The sequence below is a fragment of the Rattus rattus genome, chromosome 1, assembly GCF_011064425.1.
Source record: "Rattus rattus isolate New Zealand chromosome 1, Rrattus_CSIRO_v1, whole genome shotgun sequence".
In the NCBI taxonomy this organism is placed as follows: domain Eukaryota; kingdom Metazoa; phylum Chordata; class Mammalia; order Rodentia; family Muridae; genus Rattus; species Rattus rattus.
This window is the reverse complement of record NC_046154.1, coordinates 156,291,283-156,309,419: the sequence shown is the minus strand read 5'-3', so window position 1 is coordinate 156,309,419 and position 18,137 is coordinate 156,291,283. Positions and strand designations below refer to the sequence as shown.

Genomic DNA, 18,137 nt, shown 5'->3' with positions numbered 1-18,137 from the left:
CATTTCTAAAATGACAAAGTGGATGGCTCCTAAGTACAATACCCAACAGTTGACCTCAAGTGATATATCTTGGGGGGACTAGAAAGATGGCCCAACCATTAATGACTCACAATCAAAACACCAAGAGATTTAGTAGTAGGAAAGGATTTCTTTCTTTCTTTTTTTTTTTTTTTTTTTTTTAAATAGTGAATGAAAATCAACGCTTTTAGGGCCCTAGCAAGCGCTCTACCACTGAGCTAAATCCCCAACCCAGGATTTCTTTAAAAAACAAAAAACAAACAAAAAAAAAACCCAAAAAGACCCAAAAAAACAAAAAACAAGCAATCGGGCTGGAGAGATGGCTCAGCGATTAAGAGCACTGACTGCTCTTCCAAAGGTCCTGAGTTCAATTCCCAGCAACCACATGGTGGCTCATAACCATCCGTAATGAGACTTGGTGCCCTCTTCTGGCTTGTAGGCGTACATTCAGACAGAATACTGTATACATAATAAATGAATCTTTAAAAAAATAAAAATAAAAACAAGCAAACGAAAAAATAAATAAATAAAGACCCAAAATGGTACTGGAGAGATGGCTCAGGAGGTTAAGAGTGCTTGCTGCTCTTCAGGACTAGGATTCAGATCCCAGCATCCCAATGAGGCAATCCACACACCCTATAATACCAGCACCAAGGAATCTGACACCTTCTCCTGGCCTCCTCAGGCACCCACACCTGTGCATACACACTCATAAATACACACACACAACAAAATAGGTGAAAAAACTATTTTCAAAACTAAGCACTCCTACTAAAGAACACCAAGAGAAAAAACATAAAAGAACAATGACAAAGCTGGAGAGATGGCTCAGTGGTTAAGAGCACTGACTACACTTCCAGTGGGTCGTGGGTTCAATTCCCAGAAACTACATGATGGCTCACACCCATCTGTAATGGAATCTGATTCCCTCTTCTGGTGTGTCTGAAGATAGAACACTCATACAACTCACACACACAGACAAACACACCCCATATGTGTGTGTGTGTGTGTGTGTGTGTGTGTGTGTGTGTGTGTGTGTGGTGTGTGTATGTGTATAACATATGTATATGTATACTTTAAAGACCAATGACAAAGATATCTGTGTTTAAAAACAACAAGGTAGCCAGGCATTACCAATGCCTGCATTTTAGCACTTGTGGACAAAGAAGAAACCCACTGAACTCAGAACACAGACAGCATCTAAACTTTCTTCAGGATGGAATTATAGTATACTAAAACCAACAAATCAGCAACAGTAGGCACTTGATAGGAGAATGCCAAGTCTAGGATTGTAGAGACAAAGAGAGCCCTGTGTGGGCTGGAGAGGCAGCTTAGTGGCTGGGTACTATCGAGGATATGGGCTTGGTTCCAGCACCCACACCATTATTCACACCCACACACCCTAACTCTGGTTCCAGGACACCTAACACTCTCTTCTAGCCTCTTAACACACAAGGCATACACCCACAAATAAAATAAAAATATAATAATTTTGTAATTATTCTTTTTTTTAAAATGTATCTAGGTGTTTTGCCTGCATGTATCTGTGCACATGAATGCAGTGCTCTTCAGGGACAAGAAGAGGGCGTCATATCCCCCAGAACTGTAGTTATAAATGGTTGTAAGCGGCCATGTAAGAATGGGGAACTTGAGTCCTCTACAAAAGCAGCTACTTGCTCTTAATCACTGAACTAACTCTCTAGCCCCAAATAAAATCTTTTAAAAACAAATAGTTGTTTGTTTTAAAAGAACCCTTATGACCTAATGAAAAATTCAGATTTATAGGACAATTCTAGGAAGCAACTTGACAGTGAGCTAAATCATATTAAATATTTACACATTAGTGAATATACAATGATTACAACACTAATCTGGGCATATATTATATAATCTCTCAGGCACATAAAAAAGAAAAGTAGTTTATAAGAGAATTATACATCCTAACAACACTTATATATATATATATATATATATATATATATATATATATATATAATATGTATACATATATAATATGCAATACTTCATACAGTATAGGAATCTGTTAGGGATGGTAGCTTGTAAGATGGCTCACACTCCTGCTCCCAGGCTTGGTAACATAAGATTGTAACGTGCCCTGCTCCACCACTCTCTACCTTACCCCTCTGAGATGGGTATCTCACACCCTTGGGACAAGCTCTCACTGAACCTGGAGCTAGCCTCAGGCAGCAGCCTAAGGAGCCCTCCCAGCTTCTCCACCCACAGCGCACACAGGTTTGTGAGAGCACATCCAGCTTTTAGCATGGATGCTGGGATTGAAATCCAGGTCCTCGTGCTTGCACAACAAATGCCCTGATCTAATGAGCCACTTCTCTAGCCCCTAAAAATATTTTATGGATACAGCAAGTACCTAAGAATGGGGTCTAAAGAGTATTTAAAGGAAGGAAATGAGGAATAGGGAAAAAAGAGAATGATAAAAATTGGAAAGATACATATTAGCTGGGATGATAATATGTATTAAGGGGGCACTATTTCTTTTTCAAGGTAGGATTGGGGGAGATGAGGTGTAAGGGTAACCAAAGATCACCTACTTTAAGGATTTCAAGGGTCCAGACACTAGTCTCTGATAACACTTAACTATGTTAACAGTGACTCGCCAAACATATTAAATGAAAATTTATACAATACAGATTAAAATTAAAGCCTTCAAACTCTTAACTAGTAACAGTGTTATAATTTTTTCTTTAAAGGTATGGTCTTACCAAGTTGCTCAACTGGGTCTCAAATTTTGATTCTTTGGCCTCAGCCTCCAAAAGAACTGGGATTACAGGACTGGCAAATTTTTTAATATTTCATTATTTTATTTTATATGGACTGAGTTTTGCCTGCATTTTATGTACATACATCCTATGTACCAGATGAGAACGTCAGATCCCTGGAATTACATACAGTTGTGAGACACCCTGTGTACTTGGAATTAAACCCAGGTCCTCTGTAAGAACAGCACATGCTCTAAACCAGAGACATCCTCCAGTCTCCTCCATCCTGATATTTAAATAACATACTACGATTCACAGCCAGGTAGGCAATGGGACAAGATCCTACCTCTTTAGTATAAAACAAATGAAAATATTTCAATACGGGGCTGGAGAGAGGGCTCAGTGGTTAAGAGCACTAACGGCTCTTCCAGAGGTCCTGAGTTCAATTCCCAGCAACCACATGGTGCCTTATATATATAAAATAAATAAGTACATCTTTTAAAAAAATTTTTAATACACCTACATGTACTACACCCAGAGACACATACAGAGTTGTGTGTTTTGGAGGCAGGATCCCACTCTGCAGCTCTAGCTAACCTAGATCTGTAGCCTAGGCAGGCTTCAAACACCTGATCCTCAGGCCTCGGTCCACTGGGTACTGAATACAGGCTTGTATTACAGCATCCAGCTCGGCCCAAACCTGCTCTTTGTTGGTGGTGGTGTTTGTCTGAAACAAACTGTTACTTTGTAAATCAGACTGGCCTTGAACTTGAAGCCATCCTTCAGCCTCTCTCTCCCAAGTGCAAGAATTAGAGGCATGAGCCACCGTGGCCATCTCTAAAAGTTTTCTTGATGTTGTTAATTTAAACCGTATGTCATCAATTACCTGAGAGAGGAAGAAATCTTTTTAAGTGTAAGAGCTTGAAACCTAATGTAATGCTTCACTCACATCATGTTCCCTCCACAAAGTACTCACCATGTTCTTCAAGATATGCCTGGAGCCTATTGATAAGATCTTGTTTTATTCCCTTGGTCTCTAAACCACGAGCAAGACATTCTTGCTTTAGTTCAGCAAGCTGAGAAAACAAACAAACAAACAACTTTTTTAATTCCTATGAATAAAGAGGTCATTCTTTCTCACAAAAGAAAAGATGGCGGTAACAAGGACGATGGTCAATTCCCAAATCCAAGGCCTACCCCTGACCAAGACCACAGGACTTTCTAACACTCTGTAAAACATCACACTGAAGTAAAGCTGTAATCTATTTGTGCAACTCTTTTTTTAAATAACTAAGGGGCAAGTTCTAAAACATTACACTGTCAACAACTTAAGAAAGGGGGAAAAATAAAAATCAATCTTTAGTCAGAAACCCAGTGTTCTAAAGCCAGATTCTCCAAGCCCAGTTTTGCTCCAAGCTCAGTGTATTGGCTCTGGGACTATTAAAAATGTAGAGCAGCCTTACACAGTGGCACATGATAGTAATCCTGCCAGCTGGGAGGGGAAGCAGAAGAGTCAAAACTTCAAGGCCAGCAGAAAAACCCACTCTTACCCCCGTCCCCAAAAGTGGAGCTTATTGAGTAGTATTTAGGTCATCAAAGGAGGCCTAATTCTAGAAAGGAATTAATTTAGGTTAATTCTCCAAACATCAGTCTATATAAAAGAGTAATAGTGGCCAGGTTTGAGCCTGCAGTCCCAGCACTTGGGAAGTGGAGGTAAGAAGACCAGGAATTCAACAACAACAAAGACAATCTAGACTCATTCCATGAGACTCTGTCCTAAGCTCTCACTAACCTCTAGCTTTTGTTCCTACCATGTAATCTCCCCTCAAAACTGATGCCACCATTATGTCATCTCTTATAGGGCAACACTATGCTAATGGGACTTTCCATTTCCAAATTTGGGAAATAAATCTTTCTATAAAGTACATACACATGAGGTGTTCTGTCATAATGGTAGAAATGGACTAATAAATACCTATTATTTCTAATGTATTATTACAATATACCATACACATATGTAAATCTAATAACTGTTCATATGTTGTGTGGCTTAACGTCAACAATGAACAGTTCCATCTACATCACCAGACAAAGGCACGCAACACCCTCCCACGACTGGTGATCAGCTTTTTATTTTCCTGTAACTGTGCTGTATATTAAAATCCAGAACCTTAAGCAGGCTGGGCAAGTTCTCTTTTTCTAGAGCGATATATACCGTGGCCCTGTTAAAATCCTTAAATCACACAGCCGCATTGATTTCTGCACCAGAGCCGCACAAAACTGGACCAGGTTAACTCCTTGTCATGAAAGGGCAAGGGGTTCATGGAGCCTCATCCCTCTCTGAGGATTTCTGAACAGTTAACGGTCAATTGGGGAGGGAGATATTTTCTGCAGTAGTTAAGTGCCCATGCTTCCATAAGGAAAAGTGTCCCTGGTGCTCTTATAGACAAGCCTACCCTAAGCTAGGGTGGACTTGCTAGGAACAGGAACAGGATTAGCAGGAGTTAGAAGGAAGCAAGAGAGATGGAAGTATCTAAAGCCGATCAAAAGTCACTATGCACATGTGTAAAAGGTGCCACAGGGGACATTTTATGCATAATTAATATAAACTAATAAAAACATTTAAAGTATTAACATATGAAAGAAGCCAGGTGGCAAACAAGATTGGCAATCCTACCTCATCAGGATTACTTGTAAGGGACAGAGCACACCTGAGAAAAGCATACGATATACAATGTGACTTATAAGAGGTCATGACACTGGGGACCCAGGGCTTTTTGACTTATGGGCTTAACCCATTCCATTCTCAGGAGGGCCTTCCTTTTACCAGACACATACTATTTTAAACCAGTAAAAATGTATACTTACCAATCTTACAGGCTGTAGAAGTACTAGTGATGGGTAACTGAGAGAACTAAAGAAAACACCCGCAGCAGCGGCACCCAGACTGCCTGCAATGCCAGCTACGGGGAACTTAACAACCTTTGCTTTCCTCCTTGGGTCTCTGACCATCTGCATCCACACGCACACACTCAAACACAACACATATAATGTTTTAAGTTTGCCGTAAGACTGTGTCTTAGGAATGTCAGAAGTTGCACTTAACATGACTGCCTAACAAAGACAATAAACACTCTAATGCAGGGGAGAGAAAAGCCTAGGATCCTGAACACCACACAAAAACAACAGGACTACTAAGGAATGCTGAGAGTGGGAGAAACAGTCTTCCCCAGAGAGGAGCATAAAAACTGATTATCAATACCAAATGGTCAGCCCACAAAACATACATACAGGTAACATAAAACAGACTGAGCGCCAATGTATTTAGGTGTATGTGCAGAGGGAGACATAGAGAGACAGATAGGCAGACATGTTTATAACAATAATTGATTAAAAAAGAGAAAGCAATAAATTTGAAAAAGGGGGCACTTGGAAGAGTTTAGAAGGAGGTATGGGAATGGATAAATGGTAACTATATTAGAATCTGAAAAAAATAAAAAATATTTTTAAACTAAAATATGAGGCCCTGTCTCAAAAAATAAAAATAGGTATATATGTAAAATGTTCTATTTAAGATTCAAATCTTCAATCATACAAAAACTAGATGAAAGCTGGGTAGGTGGTTCAACAAATAAAGACACTTGCTGCCAAACCTGACCTGAGCTCCCCCTGAGAACCACATGGCAGAGGCTGTCCTGACCTCCACATGTGCTCCATATGGCCATGAGCACATAAGCACAGACACGGTTTTGTTTAAATGAATGAAGACTTTGCTCAACAGTTCATCTCTAGCCAGGGAGATGTTCAGAAATTAAGAGTTTGCTGTCCTTTCAGAGGACCTAAATTTGGTTCCCAACACCCATGTCTGGTAGTCTCTAAACCCTCTTCTGGTCTCCACAGGCACCTGCACACATGTGGCATACATTCACATAAACACAACACATATGCACATAAATACAAATAAAAGCAGCCAGGTATGATGGCACAGGTTTTTAATCCCAGCACCCAGAAGATCTCTGTGAGCTCGAGGCCAGCATGGTCTACAGAGAGTTCCAGGCCAGCCAGGATGACATAGTGAGGCCCTGTCTCAAAAATCAAAACCAACCAACCAAACATTCTGTTAGGGCTGGTGAAGTGGCTCAGCGGGAAGACAGACTCACTGCTCTTACAGACGACTCAGGTTCAGTTCCCAGCACCCACATGACTCACAACCATTTATAACTTCAGCTCCAGGGAATCCAGCTCCCTCTTCTGAACCTCAAGGGCACTATGTGAACAAGGTGTACATACATGCAGGTATCATTCATACACATGAAAATAAATATTAAGAGCGGGGTTGGGGATTTAGCTCAGTGGTAGAGCGCTTGCCTAGCAAATGCAAGGCCCTGGGTTCGGTCCCCAGCTCCGAAAAAAAAGAAAAAAAAGATATTAAGAGCAAGCAAAAAGATAAAGATCTTAGGGCTTTAGGAAAAGAAGTTACCACCAAAATAAGTGTCAATTATACATAGCTGAAATTATAGATCTTTGATAAACTATGTAATAGCTTTACTAGGATGGATAAATACTCTTTAAATACTTGTGTTTATGTTCGTGATCATGTGTAGAGAGTATACACACACCATGACACATCTGGCACTGCACTGTATGCTCCAGGCTTATTGGCCTGAGAGCTCACAGGTGATTCCAGTCTCTGCTTCTCTTCTCATCATAGGAGTACTAGAATCGCAGACACAATACTGTGTCAGCTTCGCCATTGGTCTCAAGGATCTGAACTGAGAAGGGTAGGCTGGCACTTTTACCCAATGAGTCATCTATCTAGTCTTTTTATTGAGACAAAAATCTAATGTAGCCCAGGCTGCCCTAAGACAAAAATCTAATGTAGCCCAGGCTGCCCCTAAACTTGTTATATTCTTAAAGATGACTGAGCTTTTAAGCATCTTGCCTCTACCTCCCCAGTAATGGTGTATAGGTGTACACCATTGCAACAGGTTTTATACAATATTTGAAACTGAATCTAGGACTTTTCATATGATAGGCAAGCACTCTAGAAACTAAGCTACATTCTCAGCTCTTGTGATAGCTATATATTCTTATCCTATAAAGTCCAACATGTCATTAATCTATGGTGAATAAACAGGAAAAGAAACACAAATCCTATATGCAGTTCAGAGCACAAATGTCTGATCTGAAAGATGATATTTCTGGTTTTAAAGTGAAGATCTAAGACCAAAATGTCAAAGTTAGAAAGCAGACATTTGGGGTTGGATTTAGCTCAGCGGTAGAGCGCTTGCCTAGCAAGCGCAAGGCCCTGGGTTCCGAACCCAGCTCGGGGGGGGGTGGGGGGGGAGGAGCAGACATTTACAGAAGGGAGAACTTTGCAGCTAGAAGGCATGCTCTGTGTTTCTGCAGGGTAGCATTGGAAATGGGGATAACTGCTGGATTTTGCTTGTTTTGTTTTTCCTTGTCAATGTACAATGATGGGAGAAGTATTTAGTAGGTAGAATGGGCACGCAAGCAGGAAGGACATATAAGGAAGGAGCTTTTTAACTGAATGAGTCAATAGCATTCCAAACTGAGAAACACTGATAGGAATAAGTAAGGCTCCTATCTACACAGTATAGCTATAGAGACTTCAGAATGTAGCAGTTAAGAGTATGCCCTCCAGGGGACTGGAGAGTGGCTTAGTGGTTAAGAGCACTGACTGCCCTTCCAGAGGTCCTGAGTTCAAATTCCAGTGAACACATGGTGGCTCACAACCACCTGTATAGCAGGTTCTGATGCCCTCTTCTGGTGTGCCTGAAGACAGGTACAGTGTACTCACATACATATAATAAATAAATCTTTAAAAAAATAAAAAAAAACTATTAAAAAAAAAATCTAGAGTCCTGACAGTTTTCTCTTGACCTCCAAATGCATGTCATGACACACACACTAAAATAAATAATGTAATTTAAAAAGAAAATTTTTTAAGAGAACGTAAAGGCTGAGACAGGGGGATCTCTGAGTTTGAGGCCAGCCTGGTCTACTGAGTAAGTTCAAGGACAGCCAAGGCTACACAGAGAAACTCTGCCTCAAAAAACCAAAAAAGAAAAAAAGAAGAAGAAATGTAAGGCTCAAGAGATGGTTCAGTGGTTAGGAGCACTAGTGGCTCTTCCAGAGACCCAAGCTTGACTCCTAGCACTCACACAGACGCTCACTACAGTTTGTAACTCTGGTTCCCAGGGATCCAACACCTTCTTCTATCTAGTTCAGCAGGTAAAAGGTACTTGCCATGCTGGCCTGACAACCTGAGTTATATCCATTGACCCCACTGTGAAAGAAAAGAACCAGCTGCTAAAAGTTTCCTTTGATGTCCTGTGATGCCATGACACACACAAACCCACGTTCACATATATACGCACAATAATTTTACATTGAAAATTTAAGAGAGTAATATGAAGTTTGGATACTAATTGCTTGGATTGACAAGTCATTTATTAGTTATAAGAACTAGGACAAATTAATCAATTCCTGGATCTGAGCCTCCATATTTCTTTTGAAATGAGGACATAGAGGCATTTTACTTTATAGAGTAATAACTCTATAAAGAATTATGAGAATTAAACCAGCTAATATGTATAAATAGCATCAACTGGCACTTGCCACACAGCAAATGTATTAGCAAATAAAGAAGAATAACCTAGGGGTTGGGGATTTAGCTCAGTGGTAGAGTGCTTGCCTAGGAAGCGCAAGGCCCTGGGTTCGATCTCCAGCTCCAAAAAAAAGAACCAAAAAAGAACCAAAAAAAAAAAAAAAAAAAAAAAGAGAATAACCTAAGCATGGCCGTTGGAGGGTGAGAGAGTGTAGAATGAGGAGAATAGCAGATAGAGAATAGAGATCGTGAAAAGGCCTCTGAATCAGGGGACTATCATAATACACACTGAACTGGTAAGTCTCTCCTCTACACCCCATCCTCACCAGTGCCAAAAGAACACAAACTGATTAGTTCAAGCTCGTCTCTCAAGTTTTCAAAAGTTTCTCTATCTATGCTATAGCTACAAGAAATAAAACTGCTGAAGGCTAGAGAGGTGACTGAGTAGTTAATGTAACTCCTGCCTCCTACTGAACAGGTTACTGCTTGGGTAATCTCAACACCTGAGAGGTGGTAGAGGGAGGGGGATCACGAATTCTAAGCTAGGGATGGGCTATACACACACACACACACACACACACACACACACACACACACACACACACACAGGGGGGAGGGGGAGGGGAGGGAGGAGGAACGCAGCAGGAGAGTTTATACAACCTAAGGAGATCTTTTGTCTGAGTTAGGGATCACCATGAGTCTAAGGTTAGTCTGGGCTAGAGTGAAGCCATATCTTACCCTTAAAAAAGGGAAGAGGGTTTGGAGATAGCCTACCCACATATGAGAGATGTGACAGACAGATCTCAGTGAATTCCACGATAGCCTTAGAGTTCAAGGCCAGGAAAAGCTATATAGAAAGTCTCTATCTCAAAGATAAATGAAATAAAATAGAAACTCTAAGTCAATCCAAAAAGTCAGATTATTCACATCTCTCAGATGAGAGAGCATGTAATGCTAGCACTTCTGCAGTGAGACAGGAGGCAGACACAGAAGACTCCTCCGAAGCTGGGAGGCCAAACAGGCAGCACGGAACAAGAGATCCTGTCTCCAACAAAGGCAGACAAGAATGGACACCAGAGCCTGTCCTCTGACTTCCACAAGTGCACATGCATTCATACAAAAGAACACACAAAGATTAAAAACAGTAACAAAAAACTCACCCTTTTCATCACCATTCCAATTTACTGTTCGCTACACTCTGACACTACTATAGATCTTTCTGGTTCTCTCCACTGTAGAGTTCCTTTTTTCATGTGTGATTATAAATCTGGGTGTTATAGTTCAAGACATTCTCAACCACAATCCAGTCTTTCCAACTGAGTCAGAAAAATATATATATATATATATATATATACATACATACATACATATGTATATATATATATATATATATATAGAGAGAGAGAGAGAGAGAGAGAGAGAACGCGCGCTCATGTCACAGATTTTTCAGAAATTTGCACCTGATATGGACTTTTATATCAATGTAAATGTTTTTGTCCTTCCTACTTCAAGCTTAATCCTTCCTTTGAACTAAAGTCCCCAATTTCTCTTTATAAAAATGGAGTTTGTTTTTTGTTGTTTTGAGACACGATCTTTCCATATCACCCTAGCTGTCCTGGAACTCACTATGTAGACCAAGCTTGCCTGGAACTCACAGAAATTCACCTGCCTCTGTGTCCCCAGTGCTGGGATTAGAAACATGCACTACTATGCCCAGCCTGGAAACAGGTTTTTTATTTTTGTTGTTGTTGTTGTTGTTGTTTTTGGTTTTTCGAGGCAGGGTTTCTCTGTGTTGCTTAGGCTATCCTGGAACTTGTTCTGTTTAACAGGCTGGCCTTGAACTCAGAGAGAAGTACTTGTGTCTGCCTCTTGAGTGCTGGGATTAAGAGCATGTGCCACCTCCCGACTTGGGAAGTGTTTTTTTAAGGCATTAAAAACCCAAAATTGGCCAGGAGAGGTGGCACTTGCCTTCAAACCCAGCACTGGGAGACAGAGACAGACAGATCTCAGTGAATTCCAGGATAGCCTTAGAGTTCAAGGCCAGGAAAGCTATATAGAAAGTCCCTATCTCAAAGATAAATGAAATAAAATAGAAACTCTAAATCAATCCAAAAAGTCAGATTATTCAATCAAGGTCAACACTAGAGACTAACATTGTCTTCTAAGCCAGAATTTTTATGGGTTCTTAACCAGAGGTCTATGGACTCCTCAGGGCTACAAGGTAATTTTGCGGAGCCCATTAAATTGCATGCAAAGTATTGTACATGCCTTTTTCTGGGGAAAGGGTCCATACCTTTCATCAGAGTTTCAAAGATATCTGTGACCTCCAAAAGTTTAAGAAGTGCTCTAGAGAAAAAAGCAAAAACAAGCAAATGTGATTAAAGAGTAAGTCCTGCTTACACCCTCAGGAGTGCCTTGTGTTCTCTTAAGACTATAGACCTGAAGTCAGGTCATTAGATAAGAATGCAAACTTATGAACTAACAAATAACAGTATGGTGGAAGGAGGAACTCCATAAACAAATACAGTATCCATAAAGGAAAGTCATGAGACAACTAGTGACTTACTCCAGGGTTTCAAAAGGGGAACAAACAAGAGAATACCAAATAACCCACTAAGTTTTAATCTCTTTCACTTAAATATTAATTTTCTGTGTATGTTTTATAATATGTATAACAGTACAGAACTATATAACTTACACAGATAAAAATGGAGGTAGTTGCTCAATTTTCCTTATTTGTTCAAGTAATCATTAGAAAACTTATGATAATCCCATTATAGCTACATCAGGTTAACAGTAACTAGAATAACATAAAAATCCAATAATGAAACTTGAGAGTCCAACAGTTAAGAAACACATTTGCTTTCAAACAATAATGTCACCTTAACAGACTAAATTACAGGAGCTTTTTCTACACACCTTCATTTACAGATCTTAAAGAAAAACAAAAATGCAGCAATTTTTAAGGTTTTTTTTTTCAAGATTAAAAAAGAGAGAGTGTGTGTGTCTGTGTGTGTGTGTGTGTGTGTGTGTGTGTGTGTGTGTGTGTCACAGAAGCAGGTGCCTAAAGACACCTGAAAAGAAAATCAGATCCCCTGAAGCTGGTGTGCTCAAGTAGTTGTGAGTCGCTTGACTTTGGTGCTGGAAACCAAACTCAGGTCGTCTGAAAGAAAGCGTGCTCTTAACCACTAAGCCATTCCCCAGACCCATGAAAGAAGGCGTGCTCTTAACCACTAAGCCATTCCCCAGACCCATGAAAGAAGGCGTGCTCTTAACCACTAAGCCATTCCCCAGACCCATGAAAGAAAGCGTGCTCTTAACCACTAAGCCATTTCCCCAGACCCAATTATTAACTTTAAGGGAAAAAAAAAGAGAGAGAGAGAGAGAGAGAGTTCATGGATGGAGAGATGGCTCAACAGTTAAGACCACAGACTGTTTTTTCAGAGGACCCAGGTTCAATTTCCAGCACATACATGGAGACTAAAAACTATCCGTAATTCTGCAGGTACACATACATACATGCATGCATACATACAAAATACCCATACACATAAAATAAATAAATCTTTTTTTTTAAATCATCACAGTCCAATAATTTAAAGCAACTATTAAAAAATAAAACAAACAAACAAAACACTGGGCATGGCAGTGCATGCCTCGAATCCCGACACTTGGGAAGCAGAGAGGTAGGATCTCTGAGTTCCAGGCCAGCTAGAGCTACAGAGTGAGATCCTGTCTCAATAAAGACAGAAAGAACAGTTCTCAGCTTTTATTAAGTAAGTTTGATTTGTACATGATTCCCAGAATAAGGTGACCAAAACAACCAAAGTTACTTGGGAAACAAAACAATAATATAGTTTCTTAATTTTTCTTAAAAAGGAATTATTGTCCTTACAGAATAATAATCGAAGGGCAAGTCTACATACAAGAAAAGAACCTCGGGTTACCAAAATGTACAGCTCAATAGGTCCTGTGGTTTAGAATGTCACCAAAAAATGACATCAAGGTGTCCTGGAGAGATGGCTCAAGGGCATTTACTGCTCTTTGGGACCCAAATTCTATTCCCAGGATCCATATGAGGAACTGCCTGTAACTCCAGATGCAGGGGATCCAACACCCTCTTCTAACCTCCAAGAGCATGCACCACACACTCACAGATACACGTAAATAACAAAATTAGATCCAAAAAGGGGATAGGGGGTGTGTGACACCAAGAGAGCTGGGATTCTTCCCAAAAATAAACAGAGCAAGCAAAATCCTAAGGTTTTCAAATATACTTCATATACCTCCAACGTTACAGCTATCTACCCTATACGTTCTCTCTCTAGTGGTAGGATAGTCAGGAGAGGTCAGGATGCTGAGAACCTCCTGGGAAAACTCGAAAAACTTTTAGGGAAAATGTGTTCGCCATTTTACAACCTCTTAGAGATGCCTCTGCCCCAAGTTTCCACCGAGGAACCTATCTTAAGGCTCCTCCTCTCCTTGGTTTCAAAATTCAAGTCCAAGATCTTAACCCCACCTTTTAAAAAGCACTTTCTGGGTTATGTTTGGGACACATTCAGGTAAACATGCAAAAATGCCACTATATGTTAACTGAGAAATCTCAGCTTTCGGACAAGAGAAGTGACTACACCAATCCGAGAAAAAAAAACAAAAACAAAAACATAATTGTGGGTCAGCATGGGACACGGGGGAAAGACCACTGACGTAATGCTGATCAAATGAGAACGGAATATAAAAGGCTTCACAGCCGGGTGTGGAAGGGTGACAGATAATAAAACAATGAGAAGAACAGGTAACAACAGGTAAACACCAGGTAACGATAGCAATAAAATACTGAGGAGAAACGGAGTTTAAGGTAGGCCTAAGAAAGGAGGCACAAAACTACAGCGAGAGCCAGGAAAGAAGTGTAAGCAAGTGCCTGACAGGAAAACACGTGGAATTAGGCGACGCAGGGCCCCGTGTAGAATTTAGGTTCCAGAAAACCCCACCTCAGCCTTCCCCGCGTAACGGTACCTTCAGCTTGTGGAGCTCCACCGTCTCAGTCGCCATCTTGCTGCGCCTTACTCCACCAGACCCCCACAGCTGCCCCCTCTTCAGGAGCTTAGGCTCATCCAACCAATCGCTGTCATTTTTGCTCCCACCTCACACCAACGGCTCTTCCCATTAGTCAGTGGCGGCGTCGCTCTCACGCCTCTTGGCCACTTTCCACAGCTCTCTGAAAAGGTGGACCCCGGGAAGGGCGGGGCTTGCATGGCCTAACGATAGAAAAGGCGACCAATTGTACGTCCCCATCGCGTAACCAGCCAATGATTGGGGACAGCGCGGATTCTGTTCCACCAATAGGGAGAGCACAGACAGGGCGAAAGTCGGGCACTTCCTGGAGACCACAGGTGTAAGAGCTGTGCCCCAAGCCGGACGGGCTCCTGAAGCTGGCAGGTATGGGCTGCGTAAGACTTGAAAAGCTTACGGAGAGAAATCGGTGGGAGTATCGAGAAGGGCGGGGAATCGACAACCTTAAATTCGAGAGGTGCCGTGAGGAAAGCCTTAAAGTGACGTGTGAAACTGGGACTCTGGGAGGAGCATGGGCGGACTCTGTACTTGATTTGGGGGATTTGGGGACAAACAAGAGCGGGTTTTTAAAAGCAAACAAACAAAACAAACAAAAGACCCAGGCATTAGAGCTAGCGGAAGTTTAAAAGCTAAAAAATTGGGTAAGTTCTTGCAGTGCCCCATATTGAGCGAAAGGATGGAGTTGTTTGGCTGCTGACAATGCAGAGCGGGTGAGAGACAGGATGGACAAGCCTCAGGAAAAAAGATGGGGACTAGAGGTAGCTTTACTCTCGATGCCTTCTTTATTGGTCCCTTGATTAACTGAATAGCTTTCTTGTGGGACTCTGGGTGTGACCTTAACTTCCTCAAGAAATTAAATTACAATACTCCCGATTCCCCTGGTCCTTCAAGTAAATGTCACAGTCTAAGCTTACTGCTTCATGTTTAGTTGAAATGTAAAGATCTAAGTAAAACTTAAAAGTATTTCTATAATAGTGAGGGCCTTTCCTTTAAAAAAAAAAAAAAACAACAGCAGAAAAGACACTTAGTTGTCAGTGAGTATACACACTAACAACCGCAGGTATGGGAGTCAGGGGACAGACAGCATGCAGTAGTTGGTTCTCTTTCTATGGTATGGGTCCTGGGGATCCAACTCAGGTCTTTAGGGTGGTAGCAAATACCTTCTCCAGCTTAGCCATTTTGAAGACCCTCATGCCTTTTCATTTGTTTTGGAGAAATGATCTCACTCTAGCCCAGGATCAGCTCAAACAGTCCTCACGCCTCAACCTCCCAAGAGCAGGGATTACAAGCATGAGCCACCATGCCCAGCTGCTTCATGTCTTCTCAAGTTTTAACAGAGTCTTCAGTTTTTCCTTTTTTTGCATGATAGGGAAATCCTTTCATTCCCAAGACTTCAGGGGATTTTGGCTTTTCAGGAGACAACTGGGGAACAAGCTCAATCAGGGGTAATGAGGAAACTGAGTTGGACTCCTGCCTGATCCCTCACTGTGGTAGGATGAATGTGGGGGTGGCCCACAGCGAAGTAAACCCCAACACTCGAGTGATGAACAGTCGGGGCATCTGGCTGGCCTACGTCATCTTGGTAGGACTGCTGCATGTGGTGCTCCTCAGCATCCCTTTCTTCAGCATTCCTGTTGTCTGGACCCTGACCAACGTCATCCATAACTTGGTGAGCACTGAACCACACCCTGTACCCAACCCAGGTCTATCCCAACCAAAACAAAATAAAGCCACCAACTGTTGGAAATCTATCTCTTCCTTTTGGGATCTTAGCATAATTCTTGACCCAAAGGACTACTTTCTACTCTTAAACTGTCCTTCCCCTCTTCCCAGGCAATGTATGTCTTCCTACATACAGTCAAAGGGACGCCCTTTGAGACCCCTGACCAAGGAAAGGCTCGGCTTTTGACACACTGGGAGCAGATGGACTACGGACTACAGTTTACCTCCTCACGAAAGTTCCTCAGCATTTCCCCTATTGTACTGTGAGTGGGAGTAGAGGAGATGCTGGCTCCGAAACGGCTCTACAGCAGGGAAAAGTACTAGGGGTTGGGGAAATGGTTTAGTCAATCAAGTGCTTACCACAAAAGATAAGGACCTGAGTTAATACGTAGCACATATGTAAAAGCTAGGTGTGGCCATGTATAACCATGGGTGCCTATAATCCCAGCACTGAAGAGTTGGAGGCAGGAGGATACCTAGGGCTGGCTGGCCAGCCAATTTAGCCAAATTGCTGCACTTCAGAGTCAGAAAGCGACCCTCTCTCGGAAAAAAAAAAAAAATATGGAGAGCAATTCATGAAGACTCATGTTGACCTCTGGTCTCCATGTGTACATATCACATTTGAACATGTACCTATATTGACACACACACAAGTACACTAGTCCTAACCCTACATTGTAAAGTACAAGACAGTAGTCAAGCATTCTTCACTTGTTCATGGTGCTAAGGAAAGGGAGACTGAAAATAAACCAAGCTCCTAACCAAAGCTAAGTGATTTTACAGTCCCCAAAGAAGCAAGAAAGTAAAGGCAGGATGTGTGTTATTGGTTTAAAAGTAACACTGACTTGGAGAAAGGAAGCAAATGGGGCTCCAGAAGTCATATAGGCTGAAACAGCTTTGGCTGTCACTTGCAATTTATCATTAACCATTACCAAACAAACTGATTTCTAACCTCTAGTTAAAGATGCCTTCTGATTATAACCTGAACCTCGTTAAATACCATTGATTAGTAGGAATAGTTTTGGACTATAAGCAATAAAACTAGTAATTCAAAATAGAAAAGAAAGTCACTGGGAAGGCATGAATGTGGATATGGGAGGCCAACCTCAGTCATCCTATTGTTTTTCTCCCTAGCTACCTACTGGCCAGCTTCTACACCAAGTATGATGCTGCTCATTTCCTCATCAACACTGCCTCACTGCTCAGCGTACTGCTGCCTAAGCTGCCCCAGTTCCATGGGGTTCGCCTCTTTGGAATCAACAAATACTGAAAGACGGGCTGATAGGTCTGCAGGCATTGAGGGAAGGCACTGGAACTAATAGAATGTTTTTCCCTTCTCCGTACTATCTTCTGTATCTTGGAAGCCTGACAGATAAGATAAACCTTTCTAAACTCCAAGAAGGGAGAAATTGGAAAATGGGGTTCCTGGGCCCAGCCTTAAAAGGGTCAAGGTTCTCTGAATCAGGAAAGGTGGGTGAGGTTAGGGCCTGCCACTCACTCTCCTCTATCTAGCAAGAAGCCATCAATGCTTGGGCAGCTTTTCTGGTAATTATGTTTTGCCATATCCTCTAAACCCGCCAACTTCATGTTCTGTTTTGCTGTAAATTTTTCTTAAAATAAAGTCTTTCAGTTATGGCTGAAATTTGATAAGCAAGGACAGAGAGATGTTCTCATAATGCTGGGGAGAAACTACAAAATGTAGACTTATTATAGAAAACTTTTAAGCAAAATTTTGTCACTACTTCTTTGGTCCAATAGGGGGTACCTTTCACTCACAGCTAACAGCAAGGAAAAAATTATCAAATAAGAAAGAAGAGCTCCCTCCTCCCTCTTCCTTCCTCTCTTCTCTCTCTTTTTCTCTCTCTCTCTCTCTCTCTCTCTCTCTCTCTCTCTCTCTCTCTCTCTCTCTCTTCCTCTCCTGGCTTGACACGGAAAAAAAAAAAAAAAAAAAAAAA

The 18,137-nt window shown here is 41.4% G+C and overlaps 2 protein-coding genes across 4 annotated transcripts in view; one reads left to right on the top strand and one right to left on the bottom strand.

Moving 5' to 3' along the window:
* Positions 1-14,645, bottom strand: part of Sarnp (SAP domain containing ribonucleoprotein) — a 60,485-nt gene extending 45,840 nt beyond the window's left edge. For both annotated transcript variants that reach the window (XM_032909274.1, XM_032909281.1), the window contains exons 1-2: positions 14,404-14,645; positions 3,733-3,832 (exon numbers count right to left, since the gene is read on the bottom strand). In XM_032909274.1, the coding sequence (XP_032765165.1) occupies positions 3,733-3,832; positions 14,404-14,439 (136 nt within the window). In that variant the 5' untranslated portion in view covers positions 14,440-14,645. The remainder of the gene's footprint in view (positions 1-3,732; positions 3,833-14,403) is intronic.
* Positions 14,646-14,741: 96 nt separating this feature from the next.
* Positions 14,742-17,836, top strand: Ormdl2 (ORMDL sphingolipid biosynthesis regulator 2). Of its 2 annotated transcripts, none has more exons than XM_032909293.1 (4): positions 14,742-14,826; positions 15,876-16,129; positions 16,294-16,445; positions 17,317-17,836. In XM_032909293.1, the coding sequence occupies exons 2-4, from the start codon at positions 15,956-15,958 to the stop codon at positions 17,450-17,452; spliced, it is 462 nt and encodes a 153-aa protein (XP_032765184.1). In that variant the 5' UTR covers positions 14,742-14,826; positions 15,876-15,955; the 3' UTR covers positions 17,453-17,836. The 2 variants fall into 2 exon arrangements, with proteins under 2 accessions (XP_032765184.1, XP_032765195.1); XM_032909304.1 differs by having other exon boundaries at positions 14,745-14,826; positions 15,955-16,129.
* Positions 17,837-18,137: the final 301 nt, after the last annotated feature.

Coding starts and splice junctions, on each gene's coding strand:
- Ormdl2 (XM_032909293.1), top strand. CDS start 15,956: ATGAATGTGGGGGTGGCCCACAGCGAAGTAAACCCCAACACTCGAGTG. Junction 16,130..16,293: donor CCAACGTCATCCATAACTTG/GTGAGCACTGAA, acceptor CCCTCTTCCCAG/GCAATGTATGTCTTCCTACA. Junction 16,446..17,316: donor AGCATTTCCCCTATTGTACT/GTGAGTGGGAGT, acceptor TTTTCTCCCTAG/CTACCTACTGGCCAGCTTCT.